General features: G+C 37.6%; 1 protein-coding gene across 1 annotated transcript in view; it reads right to left on the reverse strand.

Moving 5' to 3' along the window:
• Nucleotides 1-10,733: 10,733 nt before the first annotated feature.
• The window catches only part of ZDHHC21 (zinc finger, DHHC-type containing 21), a 36,579-nt gene continuing 22,373 nt past the window's right edge, over nt 10,734-24,939 (reverse strand). The window contains exons 8-9 of the mRNA XM_014953861.1: nt 13,584-13,627; nt 10,734-13,047 (exon numbers count right to left, since the gene is read on the reverse strand). Of these exons, the coding sequence (XP_014809347.1) occupies nt 12,915-13,047; nt 13,584-13,627 (177 nt within the window). The 3' untranslated portion in view covers nt 10,734-12,914. The remainder of the gene's footprint in view (nt 13,048-13,583; nt 13,628-24,939) is intronic.

Genomic DNA, 24,939 nt, shown 5'->3' on the forward strand with positions numbered 1-24,939 from the left:
AATGCTGACTGCTCAAAGATCCTTCCAGTTAGAAAGAACAGCACAAATGCAACATCTTCAAAGGAAAAGCTTAAAACTTCAAGTTGGAAAAGAGAAGAGTGAAATACTGGGAATGCAAAAAAAAGATAAACTAATTGAAGGATCAGGCTCCCAAGTTAAATGATGGATTTTCAATTTCTTGACACCTTCAAGAATGGTCTTCTACAAGACTGAAGAGAAGTTGAATGAAATTATATTTTCTATTCTTCATAAGCTGGTAAAGATCTTAAATTTACAACTTATTTATGCTGCTGTTGTGACAGGTAACTATACCTTTTATATACATAAAACTATAAAAAGTTATTTCCAGAAGCAAGTTCTGCAAGACACTGCAAACGTGGCTTTGATGTCTGAACTCTAGGTTATTGGTCCACCAGCCTGAGCTCTTGAAAGGAAAAACAACTGGAAAGGGAGAGACTACAAATTTTACAGTTATCTCAGAATACAAGTTGTCTGCAGTACAACTGATTTCCACATTTTATCTTCTCTCCCCGAAGAATAGCAACTCCTTTCAGATCTATGATGCAACTAACCAGCGTGGGGGAGAGAAGATACATTTCTGTGAGTAAAGGAGTGTAAGTGAAGTATTTGGAGAAAGACCCCTTCTCAGCCACCAATAGCTATCATGGTACATTAATCAATCTTTTATTTTTTGTCTTCTGAGATCACAATGTTCCACTCTGTGTGTGAAACAGCACACATGCTACTTGAATGGGGTTTTGGTGTATATAAGCTAAAAAGATGAAGTCCAACTATTAGCACAAGATAGCTCCTTCCTCCCCTCTTTAAATGCTCGTACGTATGCAACTGCTGCAAAAAATAGCCAATGAGTGCTTTCAAGTGGTAACTGTTTACTCCTTACGGTTGTAGGCGGCTGCAATTGAGCACACGCCCGACCCCCTCGAAGGTCCCTCCTTCCCACCAGTTTACCTTTCTGCTGGTGGGATGTGCCCACCTGCCAGCCAGACCCTGCCAAACCTACCAGCAAACTTCCCGTTCCTTGCCCACACAAATTGTTCTTTATTTTCTCTCACACAAAGACTCCCCCTGCCTCTTCACCAACGGTTATCACGAGAGTAGCCAGTCAGGCCGGGGGTACAAGGCCTCCACTGTTCCCCTCTTTGCAGGAGCACAATGTGCTTGCTTTAGATAAAAGCTCTGCCTTTCTCTTCAAAGCAAGATTTGTCTCCCCTAACAGGCCTCTCCCCTTTTTACTTAGCAATCAGAACAGACATCAAATACATTTTACATAACATTCTTTTTTAAATCACTCCAACAACTTCTGATTTTACTGAGATTTCTGAGAACAATAATGACATTATAGGAAGCAAATAAATTGGGAAAACTTACTAAAAATATTTTCTGCAATTACAGTATTTGAAAAATAACTTTTTCCACGCTTCAAAACTTTTTTTTTTAAATACAGCAAATTATGAAAAGATTAATTAAAGATATCTGTGCAGTTATTTGGGCATGTATCAACTCTATAAAGAAAACTAGACATGAATAATGAAGGCTGACAGAAGTGCAGGAAGCTGGAAGGTTGGCAGCTGTTATTTGTACATCAAAATAAACTTTCAGGAATTTAAACGAACAAACAAAAAATATACCTGTCTTCAGCAACATTTCACTTTCTATAGTCGCACCTCAAGAAGTGTGTCTCAGAAGAAAAAGCCATTTCAAAAATACAGGAGAACCTTCTTTTTGGAGTAAGGTTACTTTTGTTTATTAACACCACTTCCAAAGTGGTTTTAAAAAATGGGATTCCATTTTCCTGTAATATAATTTTGCAATTTTATGCTTCTCTATAGATGGCGTAAATTTTATGGCCCCAAATTAGAGAGAAAAATAATTCTAAAAGCAAAAAGCCAAAAGACAGAAATATTCTGGGACTAGCTTATTTGATGAAATTGCTGATGTGGTTTCCCTTGTACTTTACCGGAGGTAAGCAAGGTATACCTGAGTTGCTGTCCATCCTTCAGTTATGATACTGCTAAAATTGTACACCTGGATACTTATTTTCACAGATGATGTGGAAAATTACTCTCTAAGATAGTTACTGAGTACCAACTCAGAGCCTGGAGAAATCTTGGTCTTTAGGAAGCCCAGCCAAATGAGCGTTAGATTCACTAGTCAGACTCCTCAACCCCAAATTTTGTAGCAAAACAAATGTGACAACACATTTGTTGATTTAGAAATTTGATTTAGAAATGTGATCAACACCGGCATAGTTAGCTGAACTTAGTTATCAGCAGTATGTAGAAAATTAACCTATGTTCAATAGGACCTGCAGATATTACTTGCATTTAGTATTTAACTGAAGGCAAAAAGCACAGTAGTTGTATTTTTACTTAAAGTCCCCAAGTGTCACTTAAAGTCCCCCAGGTGCACTTTATTTGGCTGTTTCTCCCTCGTTCATTTAAATCAGACACTGCTGCCAGAGAGCTGCAGTGTAAAATTTTTCTGAGGAGCGTATCCCTGGAGTGCAGTGCTGCCCAGGGAAGTGGGGACACACGTCTCTCTGGAGCTCTGGGAGCTCTGGAAATCCAGTATGGGATTAGGGCCTGGGCTGCTGCCTCAGGGGTGCCACCTTGGGCATCGCAGCTCCACCCAGGAGAACCAAAGGTCACCGGGAGAGCTGAAGGCCCATCTTCCGACTCCTAGACTTGGGGTCTAGCCCGGTGGGTTAGCGCCCATTAGCTATCAAACCAAATTATCACATTCCACCTTTGTTGGGCTGGAATTACTGCACTGTCTGCACTTACACCGCTTGGAAAAAAAACAGAGGAGCCCATGGCCCAAATGGCAGCCAACAGGGAGTTTGGCCGCAGCTTAGGGGAAAGCACTAGCTTCGTGGAATAAAAAGGGAAGTTGTGAAGCACAGCCTAAACAGCAAGATCACGTTATATTTGGGGATAAATTATTGCTTAGGCTGGAGAGAGTCGTTACTCCTCAGCAGCAGCACCTGTCCAGTTCGTTTTATGTTCAGCTCCGTGCGACTGAAATATAGCTTTTTGGCTTACTGCATACAAACCCTATTGCTGCACGTGTCTGATCTTAAACTAATCCTTCAGCAAAGGGAATGTTTTTGAGAGGGGAAGCCTAATGAGAAAAATATTGTGAAACTAGCGGACACACAAAGAATGTGCTGTGACTGATACAAATTCTGGCCTGTTTTTTTTCACATTAGCTTAGCTATATTTTATTCAGACTAACACATCCTCCATCCTTCCTCAAGCCTGTTTACTCAGCTGGATATCCACAGGGTCCAATTTTCCCTCCAATTGCCCTTGCACGCTAATATAATTGCGGCTCGTATGGGTAATTGGTCAGCCTACAGCAGTGTTTGCACGCATTTGTCCATCTGCACTACCTGGCAGCCTCTTAAAATGAATTTATAGACTCAAAGTACTGTTGAATACTTTATTTCATTCAGTTTATAAAAGGACAAAACACATCAAGAAATACTTCCAGGAGCTTTAGGCATTAAAAATACTGCAGTGTACACATTAAAATTATTTTTATGGGCAAGTCGGAATAGATCTCTGTTTCCACACATCAAAAAGAAGGCACACACTCACACAAGGCAGTTGTATCTAATTTGTAAATACTAAACTGAATAAATTTCATAGCAGAGATCAACCAGATCTGAAATTATTATGTGGGGAAAAGAGGCCCATTGAAATTTCAGACAAGAGAAGCTGAAATTGTTGGGAGCGGGCAAGAACAGTTTTTTCTGGAATACACACAGAACACAGATTTTTACAGGTCGGTTTTACACTGTTGTGGGAGGATCAGTATGGAAGTGATTTTTATTACTGTTATTACCAGAATCCGGTTCTCGGGCTGAAACAGAAGACACAAGTTCTGTGCCACAAACTCTCATCATGTAGTTTGTGCTCCCTTATTCATGAAGTGCCACAATTCAGCTATTTTAATAATTTCCTTGCAGGCATAACCGCTGGCTTTTTTTTCTTTGGCCCACTATTCTTGCAGTGGATCTTCCCAGGTGTCTAAAATCCTCCCTTCTTCTACAGCTGAGACTCTGGTCACACCATATCCAGCAGCTTCTATTTAATTCCTCTCTGCTACATTTTACTGTGGCCAGTAATATTTCTGCACGTCTTTTTACGTGTCTAAATCCAGTATCTCACTTGCAAGAGACCAAAATGTGCAAAAACACTCCGCAGTGAAATCTGACATAATTCACATGTACACAAAACAGAAGAGTTGCTGATTCAGATGTCTTTAACTCCCTCAAAAAGTGTTCCAAGAATGATTATCATGATCTAATACAGTGTATAGAAACACACAAGCCAAAGACTAGAAAGAAAAAAAAAAATCTCTATTTTTGCAATTTGAAAAACGGCAATTTGTATAACTTTTATTTTATACCTACATTAGAGGCTCCTACTCTGGAAGGGGTTAGAGAGAACTGTAAACTCTCGTCTTGGCATAAACACATGAGAAGCTGCCTGGATTTCCTTTGCTGGTACCCCCTGATCAGCACAGTTTAGAGATTTGGTTGTTTTACCTTATGTAACAAGAGCAGAGAGCAGAAAAAAAAAAAAAAAAGGTGTATGGGTGTGTTTGTTAATGCATTAGTACAGCTGCATACAAATAATTTAATTATTTAGGCAAGACATTCAAGTGTAACTAGTGTTGTTATAGCAAGAGATAGTCCTAACAGGAAGTTTTCAATGCTTCCACCAACACTTGGTTCTTCTCTTAAAGAAAACCCCAACAAAGCTCAAATAATAAGTACCCCGCTAACTGATCCATGATTTTTCACAGTTCAGTTTTCCAAAACAACCATTTGGGATTCCAGCTTAATCTTGTCAGAATAAGAAGTAGTGAGAGTAATATATAAAAGAATTAGGAAAATCTAAAAACAGATTTGGAAAATATTAGCAAAGTATTTTATGCAACTTTAAACCAATCTAAATGAAATCCAGAGGAGAAAAAGAAACCTTGATTATTTTTTTTTAAATAATATTTCTTTAAAAATAGAGTACATAAGAAATCTCAATAGGAATGAAAAAATAATATGTAATTTAAATCAATCTGGAAAGAAAAAAAAAAACCAGAAATATTTCAAGAATAAAGTAAAGGAAGATAAATAAAAGATAATTCATTGTTTCTCAGCTGGACATACTCTTGCCCTTTTAGATTTGATTAAAGGAATACCAGAGTAAGTTTCCCTATTTTGATATTATTCAGCTAGTCCCCTCATACATTTCCCATTCAGGCATAACCAGTGTTAGACCTCATAATTTTCAACAAGTCCACTATAAACATTTTTCTGTATTGTTTGAAAACAATGACCAAACTAGTAAAAGTCAATCATGTGCCCATTTGTGAACTACAAAATTCAAAATACTAATTTACAAAAATCAGTATTATTTTGCTACCTGGCACTTAAATCGAAGCTGTAAAGTAGACAGAGTGATAGTTTTGTACCTATACACTACAGTGTATCAGCCTTGGGAATGTGCATAGAAATGCTTATTGACCCAGAAATATACAGAAATTACAATCTAATTTTCATGTTTTCTAAGTTGAAAAGCATGTGTTCTACTGCAAATCTGAATTATTCTTGGTTATACAGGCAACGCTTAGATGGCCCTTGTTGCAACAACTAACTTTAATCGTTCCACCTGAGTTTGGCAAGTCTCAAGGGGCCATTGAGCAATTTCAGGGGAACGGGAGCCCTAGGCCTAAGGAGGGTGCAAGTAGTTCAAAGAATCCTGGAGTTCAGACGCTCAGCCATTGAGAAAGTAGTACAAAAATCTGTTTGAAGAACAGCGCTTTTGGAAGTATTCAGTCATGCCATAGGTCACATAAGTACAGACACTCTACTTAGAAGTACCCATTCTTCCCAAAAGTAATCCCTAGCATCACTTGACATCACTCAAATAGTTCTGAAGTCCTGATATTTTGACTGATTGAGAATTAGATTCAACTTATTAGTGTAAGAGAAGTAATTCAATTTAACTTTACTAATGCAGGAGACAACTCCCAGTGTATTTTCTCCACTCCTAACTATTAAAACTATTAATCTAAAAAATCACATATATAAAACAGTCGACATGAAAATAAGGTGCCTGACACACTAGTAGTAGTAGTGTAGTTGTAACAACAGTAGTTATATTTTGATATAAACAGCATGCCAAGCAGGAGTTTGTCACATGTCATCTGTTTTAAATAACTTTAAACAGCACTGAAATCACCTTTTGTAGTGTCTGTGTATTTTCAAATATGTCCATTCACTTAATCAAAAATTGTTAATAATTTGTACAGAAAAATATTCTTAGCATTGCATTTATAACATTTCCTAATGACTGTGAAACAAAGGATTGCATCTATATCTCAATTGTCATATCAATATCATTATTTGTTCTATCCTGAACACAATAATGTGAATCTCAATCCTGAATTACCTGGAATTATCCTGAGTGTGAATGACAATGTGGTTTGTCATGACATCATCCCACTTGGTGCTTCATTAACCATGTGTTTACGAAGTAATGAGTAAAAATAAATTATCAGGAATATCTGAAGAACAGCTTAAACCATATGTTTTTAAACATTTATGTCTGTTAATAAAGAATGAGATATAGGAGATTAGGTCTCTTCTTAAAATCCCAAGTATGTGAGAATTCAAGTCTTGCAAGTGGACCAATTTAAAGAAGTTATTTTTTGGCACAAGAGACATGGATCTCCAGCTGCTAAACATACCTGTGGCAGCACCAGAACGGTGCACGTACCGACTTAGGTCAGGAGATACTGATTCAGGCAACAACAAGGTAAAAAAATCTTGAATTATATACAAAATAATGCTTAAGGTTACAAAAAGTGCCAACTGTGCCTTATTACAGCAAAAAACGTCAGCAGTTGTTCAAAACCCAGAAAGAGGTGTGACTTCATTCAGGGTACAGAATCCATAACAGATTTCAAATCTTTGAAGCAACTGACTGCTTGCTCTCAAACCAAACACAAATTCTCTGGGAAAAAAGAATTTGCGTATCATGAATTACAATTTATTAATTTTTTTAAATCAAACCAATACTCCTTATGATGATATGAACATGACTACAGGTAGGGCCACTCTATGGTGCTGCGTGCTCACTGAGAAGACAGGAAAAGAGCCATCAAAGTTGAAAGTGAGCAGAGAAATGAATGCATCTCATTCAAGGTAGTAACTTCACTACAGTAGAGAATTCATGACAACAGGAATGATTTTGTCTGGGTAAATGAGACTCAGGTACAGATAAGAAAGGTCTGATCTCTTACATAAATCACAATGGTATCTGCTCACAGGCAGAATTTCTTCCTTGGTCAAGGAAATGCTTCTTGAAAACAGTCTCATTTGCACTCTGTATTGACCCTTCCTATGTAATATGTAGACATATTACTGAAATACGGAGTGACAAACAGCAAAATACTTTGGAGAACAGATCCAGAGCTGAATGAGAAGTCATTACCATCCTGATTTTATGGGAGACACTATCTGCAGCTTAAACCTCTGAGACACTGACTGAGGTTATTTTAAAATCTAACTCCCTCTTTCTCAAACACAAAAATTCTTAATTACATTAATGCCAAGAATCAACTACTTGGCAGTAGAACTAAGGTAGACAAACTTAGGCAAGTCATCTGTGTAAAGTAAGCTTCTAGAGATCTGGGACCTCTTCTTTCAAAGGTCCTTCAAGGATTCACATTAGTCAGCGCACCACAAAATCTAAGATGATCAAGTGATAATCTCAAAGGGTGATAAAATGAGCCTCTGCCTCTTACCTGACCACTAACCTGATGTTGCTGGGAGATAACACACCAAGGCCTACCAGGACCTGAAAAACACACCTACTACTCATTCAACCTAGTCAAGAGCTAACAGAGAGCTACAAAGTGGCTGTTGGGTATGATTAACACCAATTTTTATTGAAGGCAGAAAAGAAAAATCCTTTCAGAGGGAAATGGCCTCACTGAGAAGGGGCAGGCCCTGAGAAGTATAAACATTGGGCTTGTGCTATGTATATAAAAATCCCTCTAAGATTATCCTTATCAGTGCTGCTGGACAGCCGCAATGCTCAGTTGGATCACTTCAATAGAGTCAAACCTTTGTTCACAGGCTTCAACATCAGATCTGAGTTTTTGTGGCTAAACAAAAGCTAGTAAATTCTTGAAGTGCAAAAGCCAGAATGGTACCTTTGTCTTGTGATAGTTAACTTTCAAGCAGTTACAAGGCTATGAATAAAAGTGTATTTCTTATACACAATACCAAAAAAAAATCGATTTATTATGCTTGCAGATGTAACACAACTGTAGAGGTACAGGATTGATGAGAAGTACTAGTTGGTACTAATTAAGATCCACATGGTTTTATGCAATTCATACTTTAGAAAATACATGTAGGTTTTATTTTAGGAATAGTTTAGAAGTGCTAATACAGTATTACTGAAGGGAATATATGTAGAATAAGGAAAAATTTGGGTCCAGAATGATCAAGACACCACCATACAGAGAAAACACATTTTAAGGTATGCAATGATATTTCCAGTTGGGATATTGAGAGGAGCCAGTGCATCGGCTTCTTATTTGTGAGCTGCAGCAGAACTGAGTGTGTGGTGAAGACAAAGGGTGGAGACAGCCACGTGAAATAATGCACCTACGTGACGTCATCCTCCAGTATGTGACAGGAACACTCTGCTACAAGCGATGGACGGCTGGCAGGAAGGTTGGCCCAATACCGTAAATAATGCATAACAAAGAAAAGTGCTTTGTGTTAACCAAAAATTTCAGGTTACCAGAGAATGCATCTTAGTACCATGTTTCATCTGAATGCAAAGCTGACTTGAAAGGTTTCTCTTTCTCAGTACTGGAGAAATCCCATCTTTGCCACCTACATCTTATGCCATTACATTGGCATACAGTGGCCAATAAAACAGCACACAAAAAAAGCATGAAGTTATCGTTTCTGAGAAGTATCATTCACTGAATAAACTGGATAGATGAACTTCTTACTTGTGAATCCTCCTCAAGACTGAAAATGATTGTGTATCTCAACTACTCTACCAGCTGTTCGACGGAAGCTGTCCTTCAGACCAACAGATCAGAGGATTGATTGGTAAATGTTACCTAACGCAGAATCTTTTATTTTAGACATCGAGATTTTTCAGATGAAATCTCAAATCTGTGATTTTACCAGAAGACAGCAAGGTCGCATTGTTCTGACCTTCCAGGAGGTACCCCATACTGCAAATTAACCAGTTATTCTCAAATGTTTTCAGGTTGGTTTTCTTTAGTGCTTTGACTTCTCTTTGTACCCCTCAGGAAATCAAATATTGTTAAGTGCATAGCTAATATCCAGTGTGCTCAATGAAACATGTAGTTCTGATGTGATATCAGGATGAAATTCATGCATACTGTCTATAAGATTTTTAAATTAATAACAATGGCAAGCACTAATTGCTTTTAAGAATACGGTTTCTACTAAAATAAAAAGTCATGAAGGAGAGACAGAGGGAAAGAAGTGGGATTTCAAAATAAAGGTTAAAAGGATTTCAAGGTTGAAGGAATTTCAAATTAGATCGTAAAACTCTGCCTGGTCTTTTCCTGCTGGAACAACTCTTTCTGAGAATCAGTTTCAGAAACTTTAATCTAATATACTAATAACATTATATGGTTGTTGGCTAAAATTTTAAAAAATATTTTGATCACTTTCACACTTTTAGAGGCTGTCATTCAAGGAGTAAAGCTCAGTGCCTCCTAAAGGAGAAGCCTCTCCAAATTCCCCCTTCTCTCCTCCGCACACTCGGAAAGCCTTAATCAGATTACATATTGATTAAGGATGAATGGGAGATTGAGAAAAAATATATTTACAAAAAAAAAAAAAAATCAAGAATACATGAAAACATTTGAGGAACTGTGACTCTTTGAGATCACCATGTTCATGAGCGATGACGCGGCACGGCATTCATGCATCGTTCACTTCAATGTACACCTAGATTTTTCCCCTCAGGAGCCTGCGTCCCCCTCACCCCGGACCCCTGGCCCCGGGACCGAGACCCGAGCCCCACCGCCAGCCCCAACCCACCCACCCGGGACGGGGTCGCCCTCCCCGCCGCCCGCGCTGCCGCTGCGCAGGCTCGGCCGACAGAGGGCGCCCTGAGAGCGGGGGAGCTGTCCCGGCGCCGGGCCGCCCCCACGGGGGACACAACCTGCCCCCCCCCCCCCCCCCCCCCCACCTTGAGCCTGTCTGCTCAGATGTATCTTGTGAATGCAATGGAAAAGCCACCAAGTTAGGGAAGACAAAAATAGAGCTTGGGGGTGGGCTTTCCACCTTCCTTACTGCCTTGCATCTTAACTAGTTCCCTCTCCACTCCAGCCCCGTCTCTGTCCTGCATCCCCACTTCCTCTGTTGAAAGGCTGCTCCTTTGAAACCGGTCAGTTTTGACTTGGCCTTGCCTTTGAGACATGCATAAAACCCAACATCTCCCGCTCCACCCACACGGGGCTCCGTGGCCCACCCCATCGGCCAGCACCTTCTTTGGGGTGAAAACAGCGGAATACAGCACACGGGACGGACACCGTTTTGGGCGGCTGCTGCTGCTGTGATCCCCACCCAGCAGGCAAAATGTAACGGTTCCATTGCTCCGCCGGATATCACGTACAAAAATTAATTACACAGTTTATTAACTGAGGTTCCGACCCTCAGGCAGACTCTGTATTACAGGCTCGGTTCTCCACACACAGCTAAATCGATACAATGATAGTAGGAAACAGAGAGAATGAAAATATGCATCCACAGTGAACATACGAAGTATACATAAATTCTTGATCCCCTTTCTTCGTCAGCTTCAGAACAGCCTGATCTGCTGACTGTGATAACTGACCAGTGTGAAAAACTTTAAAATAAGCTACCACATTTTGCTTATGAAACAGATTAAAATATTGGCACATGAAACAAAACTGCTACTATTCCTCTAGGTGCTTCATACAGAATATAACAGTGGAATTTCTTTTAAAAAAGAGTATACAGCCATTACTTTATAATGTATATGCACATTATTTTTAATTTCAAGCACTGCTGCAGCCTTTCCATCCACTCTCCTCAAGCTTCCTTTCATTTAAATATTGCTGCCAATACCATCTTAAAGAAAATTTTAACTCACATGTAAAAATGCTGTGAAAAAAATGGTTGAACATGAGGCTTGAAAATTTGAATGAAGAAAACACTGTATCTATTTTTAAAAGTAGCCACAAAGTAAAGCCGGTTCAAATGTTAGAGGTTTACAAAAGTTTAAAATTCAAGTGATTTTCAAGATGCACCTTCTGGAAGGTTCAATGGATCAACAAAAGCTGTTAATCCAATGCAGGGACACCCAACATTGGCAGTGACCGTGCAAAGACTATAGGACAGCTGATCCAAAAATTCACTATGAAAACAACTCATGACAACTCTAGCCCTTCTTTTTGAATTTCACAAATGAACTATTACTCTCTCCAAACACAATCCAAATGTATTACACCCTGCTTTTGTGCCTCTTATTATCCTGTTGCATGGCTGTCTTAAGGTGGATCCTAGTCTGGTTAGCCAGGACAACAAACACAGTAAGCAGTGTAACTGAAAAGGCTGAACTTTCAAAAATCATCTCATGCTGATATTTGTATAGATACAGAGGCCTATAATAAATTACATAATTTTTCCATATGCAGCAAAGCTGAGCCAGTACTTTGGGAATTGTTGCCATTTCACCAGCTCTTGTCTTAAGGATGCTTTCTTTGGTTAGCTACTTCCATACATAAAGAACCCACAACAAGCTATCATACATCGACTTAGTACCCTATTAAATCAGTTCATAATCTTTACAATACATTAGTAGCAAATATCTGTATTTATGTATAAATATTTTAAAATATTTTCACATATACTTCCAATATATGAACAGACCAATTCCAGCTAACCATGACTAAACAAAAATTTATAACTTTATTGACAATATATTTTTTCTTTATGGTACATTATGCTAATTAAATTTACATTTTTAAAAACTAACCATTCTAGTATTTGCACCATAAAACTTCTTTGTTAAATTATTGCAAATAAACCCTTGGAATATAGGGAAAACATGCTTTCTATCTGCATATTTTACCCTGGAACATTTCACTGCTTTTATTGACATAAAGACATGGATATTTTTCACTAAGATCATATTTACGTAGAAAGGTAGCTGTAAGATGTAAGATTTCTCTATATAAACACATACATTTACGTGTATTTATAAAAATCTCTCTGAGGAAGGCTTAGGAAGAAGTCTGCCTCAGTTTTAAATGTTACCTTTTATAGTGTGGTACTGCAGGATTAGTATTGTGTATCATAAATAAATGGCAGTATCAGGGAATTTGAGACGTGTAGCTGAAAAAAGACATGATTATCTAGACAGACCTACTGATAAAAACACTTAAAAAAATCCAAGGTAGAATAAGACACTTAGTGCGAAAGCTAACAATCAATGTAAACTTCAGTGCTTCCTACCAAAAATTAAAAAAAATAATAATCAAAAGAGGCAGTATCAAACAAATAGTGTAAGACTGCATTCCAGTCATTTGGTTTTGGTATTAACCTCAAAGACAAAAGAAATCCCTTTGGAAAGCTAATTTGAAAGCAGATATGCCTAAAGTTAAACATACAACTTGTATTAATCTCAGAACAGAATCAAGATCACTATTAAAATAAAGCCTGGGGCACATTGTGATACCTACGATTGGTGGGAGGATTTTAATTGACTTGAAGACTGTCACAGTCCCATTATCATAAAACCTGTAACGCACTTCCAGCATGGAGGACCCATCTGTGCCCACCATCCATCTGTTCAGACGTGATTGGCAAAGTGGTAGGGAACTCGGAGTGGTTGCCTCTGCCTGAAAGGAATAAACCACAGGATCTTCCAGTGGGTGCCAAAAACTTCTGAGAAGGTCTGCTGCCATGGCTTTCGGGGCCTTGATCTACAGAAGACAGCATTATTAGTGAAAGACAGCACGCCCACGGTGCACTTCAGTCAGCTAGAACAATGCAGGTTGGCTGGGGATCCATTACTGGACTCTGATGAATTGTGTCCCAGCATCACAAATGCAGCTTTTCTCTCATTACGGCACGCAGCTGAGACTTAACTTCGGAGAACAGAAACTATCTGTGTCATCAATCAACCGAAGGCAACTTTTGAAGCAGAGGAGAACCTCAGAATCAATGAAATGTATGTCAAGACACAGCAGAAAGTGTCTTTTGATCTGTACTTTTGAAAGAATACACAGTTCCACTGGCTTTGGGTAGGGAAGGAATGAGAATAACATGAGGCTACTTTATGCACAACCACTATCAAAAGATAAGTGAGCTGCTGCCAGAGATAAAAAGTACAGGGCACAGGACCATGCAAAATAATCTTAACAAAGTGCCTTCAGTTCCTTTTCTCTCTCACAGTTAAAAAACCCAGCTACTCCTTTAGCCTTTCAGCAAACAAATGTGGAAAATTTACAGCACTTACATGTCTTCACAACAGTTTGACATTTTTTCTATACTTGTAGTATCCTGTTGAAGAGAAGAAAACACAATGAAAAAGTATTTACATTCCTAACTGTTAAAATGCCATTATGAAAGCAACTAAATAAAGCAGGGAATCAATTCTTAGCTTACACTGCTTTGGCATTAGTCCAGTAAGTTACATATTACTCATACACCATATTAAACAGATGTGAGATTATATGCACAAATTACTCAGTCTGTTAAAGGATTTGTACAAATATGACATGAAACTCTACTGGGTGTTCTATTATGATAGCACATACCACAGGAGGTAAAAAAAAAAAACTTACAGCACTATTACAGCTAAAATTAATTCAGAGATTACAATTAATTCATGGGACATTTAGAAGTAAGGTAAGGTACACTGAACAGTAAAACACAATATCTTGCCATACTTTTCACAAGAACCCATTCCAGACTTGGGAGTAGTCCACTCAGATAGCCAAAGGAAAGTTTAGTAAAATGCAACTATTAAAGGATGTAGTATTTTGAAAAGCAGAAGATTTTAAGAAGTTTTAAAACAGTTATCTTCATGAGTATTATAATGCAACCAGCACCACCAGGAATATGCCATCACTTTCCATAGTCTCTGCAGGTAAATACCAAATACAAAAATTATTCTCTTAAAGTGTAACAAAACCTAAATAATGTGCAGACTGAAGGCACCCCTGCAGCTAGCAGTAAATGTAATTCTTAGTTTACTTTTCTGAACACGATTAGTCTCATGAGTCACAAGGTTTTATAATCAACAAGTCAATTTAAGCTTAGATTCTCCCCAAATACAACTTTTAAAACTACCAACAACAGCACTTTTTTCTCACTTTTGCACTATATATTTAACAAAAAAAAAGTTTGCAAGTGTCACTTTAACTCCGCAGTGTTAGCGTTTTCAATGCACATTCAGAGTTCGTTACGTCCCCAAATCAACCATGAGGTCCAAAATACAGCGATTGAAGTATTTCTCCTGGTTCCACCTCCTTTCCACGGCAGCTTGGTATTTCCCCTTGCTGTTCACTGCTCTGGGCACGCACGTAACGCACCCGTCAGATGATGCTGGTGTCTGAGTGAAACCGGGATCTAGTTTCTAGAGTGAAACCTCAGCTCTAGGAATTACCCCCTGGTCAACTCAACGCCATTTACCTGAGAGTACAAAATAATACTGCTATGTTGGAAAGCAATGATTGCTAATGATTTGTTTTGTACAAGAGTAGCACGCTAGCACAGACTATAATTGATTTCTAGCTATCAAAGATTTACGCTATTGTTTCACAAAAGCAGCCTCAGAACAGCTTTGGGTGCAGAAATAACGTAACAAAATAATACCTTAAGTACGGCTTTTTGCTGTGTTTTCTCCACATTGTTTACTCATTAATACATGTGTACAGCTCCCTAATGTATTTGAGGTTTTTGAAGAAATTTCCAGGTTGGGAACTGAGCGTTATATTTCTTTTTAATTATTATGCTGTGCTATCAGGACCTGAAAGATGCTCATCAGGGTCTGCTGCCCTCAAAAATGTAACCCACTAAATTAAAGAACTAAGTGAAAGCACCAAAACAGGAACTGCAGAAAATGACTGTAAGAAGAGGCTGTCAAGCTTCCACACCTTTAACAAATACTAAGGATTTTAGTTGGATTGGAAGTCAAATCCTCCCTTCCTTCTCCTTCCTTTAAAATGGCAACAATTACTTTAGAATACTTTTGCTTTACAGCAAAGGAATCAGGACTGATCAGTGAATCCTGTGCTTCTGGGATACTTTTTCAGAAATTAATAAACTTTACAGCCAGATTTTCAAAGCTGTGAGGTAGGGCTGGAGGGAATGGGAGGAAGCACCTCTCTGAAGCTCAGCTGCTTAACAAGTGCTGGTGACTGAACTTAGGAAACCAAACTCCCCTCACAGCTTCCCTCCCCCAGCGCTGCTGCCAAACAGCTGCCCTCATTCAGAATGTACTTTCATTCCAGAGTGAAACAATTTACCTTTTTGCATGAAAGTGAAACTTCACAGCACCCCAGGAAACTCGGTAGTTTTCCTCTGGAGACAGGAGAGGAAGGAAAGGGAAAGGGCCACAGCCGAGTTTTGGCTTGTTATTTAAGGCTTTCTTCTCACACAAATGAATTTTTCTTCTTTTTGAGGCAGGATGACCAGAATAACCACTATTCTTCTAAATAACAAGGTGTTCTGTTGATTAACACATCTCACAAATGGCTTTCAACCAGAATATCACGTCTCTTAATTATGCATCTGATGTATACCAAGGTTTTGCTACAACATTAGTATTACTGTGTTGAGCCTAAGAGGCTTTGGCTGTCTGCATCTACTATCAGCTTGGATTACTATTAATACAAATAGAACTCTGCTAAGATGATTTTTTTTCCCCCAGACTCACAGCTAATGCTGATGTTAAAATCTTTTTGAGAACTGGCACTCATCCAGAAGTTGAAAATAACTTAGTATGAGCAAACATGGCACATCTATTGCGTCCTAATAATCTCTATCTCCAAAAATCCTGTAAAATTTACAGTTGTATACAAGACAAAATTGGCCAACCCAAAACTGATTAATTTCACATGGTGGGTCATCTGGACCCAAAGTCGTCTCCCAGATGGGAAATAACTCTTGCTCCTACATCTGGTTATTCAGAGATACACACCCACTGATAAGCATCTTAAAGCAACTAGGAAAAAAATAAAATCATACTTTAGTGAGAAAGGTGAATGAAATTAGAGGAAATAAACACAACAATCACTAACAACATATCACTTTAAAACAAGAGGAAAAGGGAAATGAGTTCAGATTCTGCCAAGTGAATACGGAATGGTTTTTTTTTGCTTTGAGGACTTCCTACAAGTCTGTAAGAGCAGCTTGTCTACTCTACGTGAAGTAAGCAAAGTATGAGCACTGACTGAACTCTGCAGACCAACCTCAGATTCACTTGCAAATGAATGCACCTGTGCTACATACTAAGAGGAATATATATTTCACATCTGTATTTTTAATTAGCATAACCAACTGCCTGAAAAAACATTTTTTTAAAAAAAGATCACTTGCACTGTTTAACAAACTCTGCTATAGGATGGCATTCATCACGGACCATAATTTATCATGGAAGAAGCACATGGAAAGAGTATTTTCCTGCTACTGATTCACGTTTTCCAAAGGAGAGGCTGTAATTTGTAACTCTCAGGACTAACTCCAGAGCACGCAGCCACAAGCTCTGGTTCAATTTTTCTTCTGTGTTTGCTTAAAGTGACATGTAATCAATACAGCACTATTTAATACTTCCAATAGAAGAATGTAAGTGTTATGCCACGCTTCCTATTATTTTCAAATACTCAGTACATAAGAATCAGCAGGAAAGTATGATAAAGCAGAAAGAGAAAAAAAAAAAAAAAAACAAAACCTGCAAGCCTTGCTGGATTTGCAGCCATTGCTTTTATCCAAAACTGCATAACAATATATCCTCTATCTGGACAATACGTTTGTTTATTCCTCCTACCTTTCTTTTATTGTGTGTATGTAAATGACAGGTGAGTAATAATACTGAACATCCCTTAGGAGTAAAACTTCATATTTCAGAAATTTTCTTTTTTTTTTTTGGCATTAATTACATTTTCAGTTTAAATTTGGCCACTTTTTAGCATTGTTTTCTCAATCTAGATTTCTCACATAAGATCATATGATGGATTTTTATCAATTAGAGTTAGGTTCAGCCTGAAAATTGCTAGTTCAGTTTCAGCTTTAAATCCCTAATTTATAAAATGGTGTGCAAAATGAAAAATGAAGCTACACTATGTTATATCAAGGGAATACTCCTATGCTCCTCTATGCTATGATTAATTTAGTTAAAAAGATTTCCAATGTATTTGTCAGATATTAGGAAATGATTTAATGAAAAGAAAAGCTCTGATAACAAATTAGGAACACATCTACAAAGATGGTAATACACAGATCTCTTCGGTCTGTTTCAAACCCATGGTGTCTTTGGTGCAGATAGCTGCATGACAGCAAGACACACGACAAAACATATTTTTCTTGATACTGACAAGTACCTTATTAAGACAAAAATATTACGAAAAAATACTTAGGAAGGTTAGCTGTTGACCTCCCTCACACAGGAGCCATTTTAATGGTCTAAATCTGATTAGCAACATTTAAACAAAATGTACTCTGCCCCCAGAACACTCGAATATCACTATCATAGCTATTTATTTGCAATTGGTTAAAGGTATTCTTTAGTGTTTAGAAAAATAACTGAGCTGTAAAAGGACTTCCTCCTTGCATGAACAGGGGAGATTTTTGGTACATTGTCTGTGCACATGATAAAATATCTTTGATCAAATTTTCTAACATCCTTTTCCTTAATAATATTGTAAATCATTAACTTCAATAAATGTACTCCCACTTTTCCTAAAACCATATAATGATCTAAATAAAACAGGTGAGATCTTTTGTCTCTTAGTGTGTCTTACACTTACATTTATTCTTACATTTTAAATTGGTCAGGAAAGAGGTTTTCTAAATAAACTAAAATTTTATTTTGATGGTAAGTATGTGTCTGAGACTGTGAAAATACATTCATTAAAATTTAAATTACTAGTCTATCTGAAAAAAAACACAGTAAAGATACAAAAGACTTCACACCGTTAACAAAATCCCCCTCGAAGACCAGGACATCGCTAATTCCTGAGAATTTAATTTATAGGACTTTATGCAGTCTTCTAATAGGAGATTTACCTATAGATAGATTAAAGGTAGCGACAGGAAAAGGCGAAGGGGTAAGAATAACAGGAAAGATAGACAGACAACCTTAACATGAACTTATTTTCTGTTACATCTCCAATTTGAAATTACTATTTGGGTTTATAGTTTGTATACCTTTTGCTCTCCCTGTATAATTATTTTATTTCATATATTTTACTATAGCTAGCTAAAGAATACATTTGCCTGAGAATCCTAATTTCCCCTTCCAATCCTAATTTCTTCTGCGCTAAACTTAATTATGAGGATTAATAGTTCCTTGATTACATTTCTGCCATGTTTGAAAAAACAGGAAAAGCCCTTAGTATTTCACTAATCAAAACAGCATTTAATAGATTATCTAATTAAAGATAGGACTGCAAATATTTTTAATTATAAGATACTTATTTTCAAAGACAAAAAGCATTTCAGTACAACTACATCACTTGTGCACTCTGTATATTAAAACACCAATGGATCAATGCTACAAAATATGCTAAAAATTAAAAAGCCTTTGGTTTTATTAGTAGAATAACTGCAGTTACATTTTCATTATTTAGCATTTCAACTTTTGTCTGACTGATTACAGAAAGAATTTAAAATATTTTACTGGCATTTTTATTGTTTGCATTTCATTGTTGCATTAGACTATTAAACAAAATGATACTCCTAAATAAAATTAACTGCTTCAAAATATCCCCTTGGGACAAATATATTAGAAAATTCATTTATTCAATTTCCATCTTTTTCCAATTTCCTTAAAAGGAAGTTTTTATCCTTTTGAGAAGAAGCGTAGCCCTGAGCAAAATGAATGGTGTTCCTTATTACATGCTCACTGTAAGTACCAGGCAGCTAAGTAAAATAGTTAAAATATATGAACCAATAAGTTCACGATGGTCATGTGGAAATGCATCTGTTTACAAGAACAACAAAAAATAGCTAGTGAAATGAAAGTGAAAAGGAGAAACACTGCAACAATAATAAACATAGCACTTAACAAATATCAAAATTTCAAAATGCTTCTAAGGGGAAAAAATCAGGTGTTAGGCATCATACTGTGCACCAGACAGGCTGCTGAACACCAACTGTTAAATTATTTTCCCTTCCATCCTCCCCAAAGCAAATAAAGGGAAATTTCTCTCTACCATATCCACACAATACTGATGTACCAGGATATTGGCATATCACTGTACACCATTCAAACAGTTAATTAACAGGAAACCCCGGCAGCATTAATTAAATTAATAAAGTCACTGTCCACTTAGTTTATGATCATACATCCACTACCTTGCACAAAGACCACATGGTATCTGTTAAATATATAAAAGCTCATCTATTACATAGGTCTGCCCCAGAGAAACAAAGTAATTACTAAATAATTATAAAGAAAAGTTTTTCTATCCAATACTAACCCACAAAAATCACAAAAAATTGTACCTGATGGACTACAGTGGAAAAATGAAGAAAATGTCTTTAATTCCATGTAAATACTTTGTTTGAACATATGGAAAAATGAAAACACAAACTGTTTAGTGTTTGAAATAAAAAACAATCAAAGGTAATCCTTTAAAATTAGGGTTCAGATTAGTCTCTGCAAAGGATGCTGTTTAACGGAAACATCTGGTAGTGTTACGTTGAGAGACAAGCCTTTTTCAACTTTGGAAATGAGATTAGTAGATCAGTTATTTGTAAGTGTCCAAGTAATTTCTAATTATTTTATCTGGGTCACAGATAATCCGCTTTTGCAGGGCTCCCACAATGACATCAGAGGATCACTGCTGAACTGATTATCCTGTTACCTTCCACCATCCATGGGAAGACGGGATTTTCCTTTTGTGCAGAGGCAGAGAAAGAAGTGGCTGATTGCTCCAGACAGGTGGCAGCCAGCAAAATAAAGAGCGCGGATCTTGGGAGGAAGAAAACCTCACATGTGCAAAAGGTACCAGCGTTAAAAAAGGCCAGCAAACTGAATACTTCTCAGGAGTGCCTGGTGCAATTTAAAACCTCACTAGATAGGAACAAATATCAAAATAATCAGGCGAGCCATTGTTTAAAAAACAATGCCATATTAATTACTTGTTCTACGGTAATGCCTTTTAGACCAAACAGAACCAATGTAAGATTCTTACTGTATGAATAGAAACTGGTTTTTAACATCATTTAATGTTGAAGCGACATCAAAGACATACAAAAGTACTTTTTTAAAGCAAAAATGGAACATGAGCAAGAGAAATGCAAATTCCAGGGCTAGCCTTGTACTAATATACACTCAAGCATCCTGACAGTTCCACTGTTTTAAAAGAGCCTGAATTGCAGCTCTTTACCTCCGACAATTAAAAATCAGAAGAAATCTGTAGTTGACAAAGGAGACTCTCTTTTTCTTTTTCTAGGGAAATTTATGGCTTTTCCTACGAATAAATGAACAAATAGGCTACTTACGAAATTTTTAGGAAAACAAACATGTTACATATAAAAATATAAAATGAGAGAGGACTTCTTGAAAAACACATGACAAGAAAGTATGTCTTGAGAAAGCAAGCAAGTCTCTGGATACCATTTGATTTAGCTTCCAATTAAATTTTATTATTTGATACAAGGATAACTACAGGAAAAAAAGTAACTGGAAATACAATTGAGTAACACAGCTATGTCCTCCTCAAGAATTTCTTCTATGTTAAGTGCAAAAAATTCTTTTCTAGATAAACTTTGCATTTGTCATTGCAATACCATGTCACTAATAGGCACAGGGAGTAGGGGCACAGAACAGCAGATGTTTTGGACTTTTTTTGAGGATAATTTTAAAACTTTCTGAAATGGAACTATCTATCTCAAGAAAAATGATCAGGTGTTATTCTCAGTAGGAGAACATTTAGTTTCTCTAGGGTGCAACTGACAAAAATATTTTTTGTTGCTTTTTCTGTTAACTTACTGTTTTAAGCTAAGCTTGCTTTTACTTCTCCAGCAGAATCATTAAAAAACATCATGCTGCCTGGGAATGTAAGAATACAGGCTCATTTCCAGTTAAAGAATATAGAATTCAAATCTACACCACAAGCAATGACAGGGAAAAGAGGACTGGAAAAGCACCAAGCATGGAAGATAATAAGGCCTTCAATATAAATACACATTCATTTTGGAAATTACATCAGATTGTGATTTCTTAATGGATGAAACTGATTTCTTACACCCAGTTCTCTAGAAACATGAAAATTGTAAGACAACTAATTGTTACGCTGAGATTTTAAGAAGAGTACCTTCTTAGGATCCTAAGGTTCCTAAATTAGGATCTTAAATTACAGAGGCTTCTGAGTTAGGGAGAACTTAGATACCTCAATTTCCAACGTTTCTGAATAAACATTCCCCAAGAGCGATCTCAGGTACATGCTGGAAGAAATGTTAAAATTCAGGATGATGACGAGAGTAAAGGCAGAGCTTGGGGAAAGCAACTGGAGGAGGAGGATGACAAGAGCCATGTGCCCCTTCAGCTGGAAGTGTGTTTCACATATGCTAGTTTCTAGGGAGAAAGCACTAATCTCATATACAGAGGCCACCTCAGCTGCTCCCCTCTTCATTGGAACAATTCATGTCAAAAGTTCCTCTAAGGACAGTTTTTGCTAACCAGCTGTTCTCTCATTGTAGAAAGTCACCTCCCTTGCTCTTTGGCTTCCTGGACCTCCAGACGAGATATGAATACCCTTGTGCTAATGATACCCTAACAGTGATACCACAGTAGGAGAGGCAGTAAACAGACTTAGAGAAATTACTGCATATTAGGTAACTCGGTCTATTAATCACTTTCTCAAGCAGTACAGCGTTAAGAACATTCTCTGTGCAAGAGACAGATTTGAGTACTCAAGTTACAAAGGTTTTATTTTTACCAGAGAGCACAATTTTTCCAAGCATCTTGGTATCTGTTGAACGCACGTGAAACATGGCGAACAGCAGATTACGAGTTTTTTTTTTCTTAAATAACACCTAAATAACCAACCTACTGTTACAAGCAATGAGAGTGACGCAATGACAGGCGCAGAAGATCAGTCACATGCATAACACCTCTGAATTCTGGAAAGTGACAGCACACGTGGCGGAATACTTCACCTGCACTTCATAACGCAATGCTTTGCTTTCCTGTTTTAGCTACCACCCTGCTCCATACTGTAGTATATCAGATATATCATCTCCACTACATATTCAGTTGGATAACATTTTTTGACTTCTGAAAGAATTTATCAAAGAGGAGAAAATGCCAGTATTTCCGCTTAAAGTACTATTAAAAGACTTCTGCTCATTCTTATAGCTTGTCAGCTATCACTTAGCTCCACTCTAGTGAAGAGCAACTGTGCTGATAAAAATGCTGTACATAGAGATCAGCTTTATGTATCTTGCTGCAGTGGCAAAGGATAAACTTCTGTAAATGTGAAGAATCAGCACAAGTGCTCTGACCAAGGGTATGTATCACACTTCACAATGCATGCTACATTCCAATCACCTACATCTGAGCAGAGCCATCGGACTGTGGAAGTCAGTCACAAACAACAAAGTTCGAAGTTGCCATTTCAGCACCTAGTTCCTTATTATTGATAATGCTAAATGAGGACAAACAACTCTGCAGTTTCTTTATCCCATGTTGCTTCTGTGAGACTGACAGTAAGCACAGCAAATTCCGTGTATGTAGAAGATACTGAAAGACTGAAAACCGGGGATTTTTTAATATGCATGTCCAATACTCCTGGAGGAAAGTTAGCCTTAGTTTTACATAAGACAATACAGAAACTATTGGCTTGGTTTCTGGAAAATTATATAATGATGGTCTAGGAAGTCTACCTTATAGAGAATCAGGAAATTTTGCTACAAGAGGGTCAAAGTTTGATAAATCTTGAGTTTATTTTTCTTTCAAAAAGTACAATTTTGTCAGGATTTGAAATACAGGTAAATAATAACATTAAACCCCAACAAACCTGAACTTGCTGAAATCATTTAGCAACAGTATGTATCAGTCAAAGTTTAGATGACATAGCTGCAATGCTCATTGGCTCTATTATATAAAATTAAATTTTATCCAGGAGCTGTGGAACTAATCTTGGCTTGATGTTAAACTGCAAACACAGGCATGGAGCATGAACCAGGAGAATGTTTGTTATCTGTTTTCCTGTACAAGCACAAGCTAGAGCTGCTCTGCTTCACCTTTTTCAAAAGACCCATGCTCTTGTACACTTCTCTTGCACACATCTCTGGGCAGTCACTGAAATTAATGTTCTCAAGAATAGCCATGGAGCAATTAATATAAAACAAATGCTTTAACTGTGTGTATCTATGCCTTCAAGTATTTTTCTTTTACATTAACATTGGGTCTGCACTACCACACTTCAGTTATTGTGTTCTGCTGTTAAATAAATTTTGATCCTTAAGTTATACTAAGTTAAGCTTAATTTCATCATTAATTCGTTATTTTGCATAAAACTCATTCCAGATACAATCTGCTTAGTTTATACAGGAAGGTGAAATGCTGAAGAGTAACTGCAGCACAGAACGCAGTAGGAACATCACCTTCTCTTAGTGATCACAGTTTATTGCCTCTACAGGACATGGACACCTCCCACGCTGTGTGCTCAGCACCGTGGGTAGGTATAACACTTAAGTTTCGTTGGTTCCCTATTCTGTGCATCACAGGTGTGACTTTGGGGAGCCCACAAAGAAACTACTCACTCACCTGCTGCCCTCTCCCCTGCCTTTTCCATTGGCTAGCCAAAGGCTGTCAGTAAGTGCTTATGGAGGAAGCAAATCCCCACACTGCAAATACTGAAAATAGGAAACCTTCTGCACAGAAACATTTTCTGACACAACGTGCACACTAAGCACAAACCTCACCGAACAGGTTTGGCTTTGTTCGTTTGAAGTCAGACCAGTTGTTCCCAAGCAGATTTCCTCAAAATGACTGCATTGTTTATTCTTGCCAATTCTGTACTCACAAAAAAAAAAAAAAAGGAATGAAAAGGAAGAAGACAATTGTACTGCTGGTACGGGAACACTCTGAGCTGGGGATGGACTAGATGACCCACATTCTTCAGTAAGTCAATGCAACAGCATCCACGTAATGTGAATGAATTAGAGTTTGGAGATCCCAATGATAGATATCTACTTCCCAGTAATCCCAACCCAACAACCCCAAACCTAAAAACTTGTCCATATGAGGCAAGCACAATAGCCCCTCTGCTACAGACAAGGTGCAGCGAGAGACCCTAACACAGTAGATCTGTACTTTCCGGAATCTGCCTCTCATAGGCCACCCATACCCGCAATTCCTGTGGTGTGTTTGTTTCACAAAGTTTGGCAAAGAGGACAAAAGAGAGTATCCAGGCTTACTGCAGCTCAGCCATCCACAGAATTATGATTTGAGCACATCAAAGGAGGTTGGACTTGAGAATGCTATTAGCCCACATCTGTTCCAGGGTAGTGGCCAGCTCAGTAAGTGCAATGGGATGTACTTCACACTGTATTATACAACTGACAAAGAATAAAGGGGCTTTGCAGCACTTTATAAGAGTTTGCAGTGGTGGTAGCAGCCTGAAAGTGTTAAGGTT

This window comes from Calidris pugnax, unplaced genomic scaffold, assembly GCF_001431845.1.
Source record: "Calidris pugnax isolate Ruff unplaced genomic scaffold, ASM143184v1 scaffold178, whole genome shotgun sequence".
NCBI classification, from domain to species: Eukaryota; Metazoa; Chordata; class Aves; order Charadriiformes; family Scolopacidae; genus Calidris; species Calidris pugnax.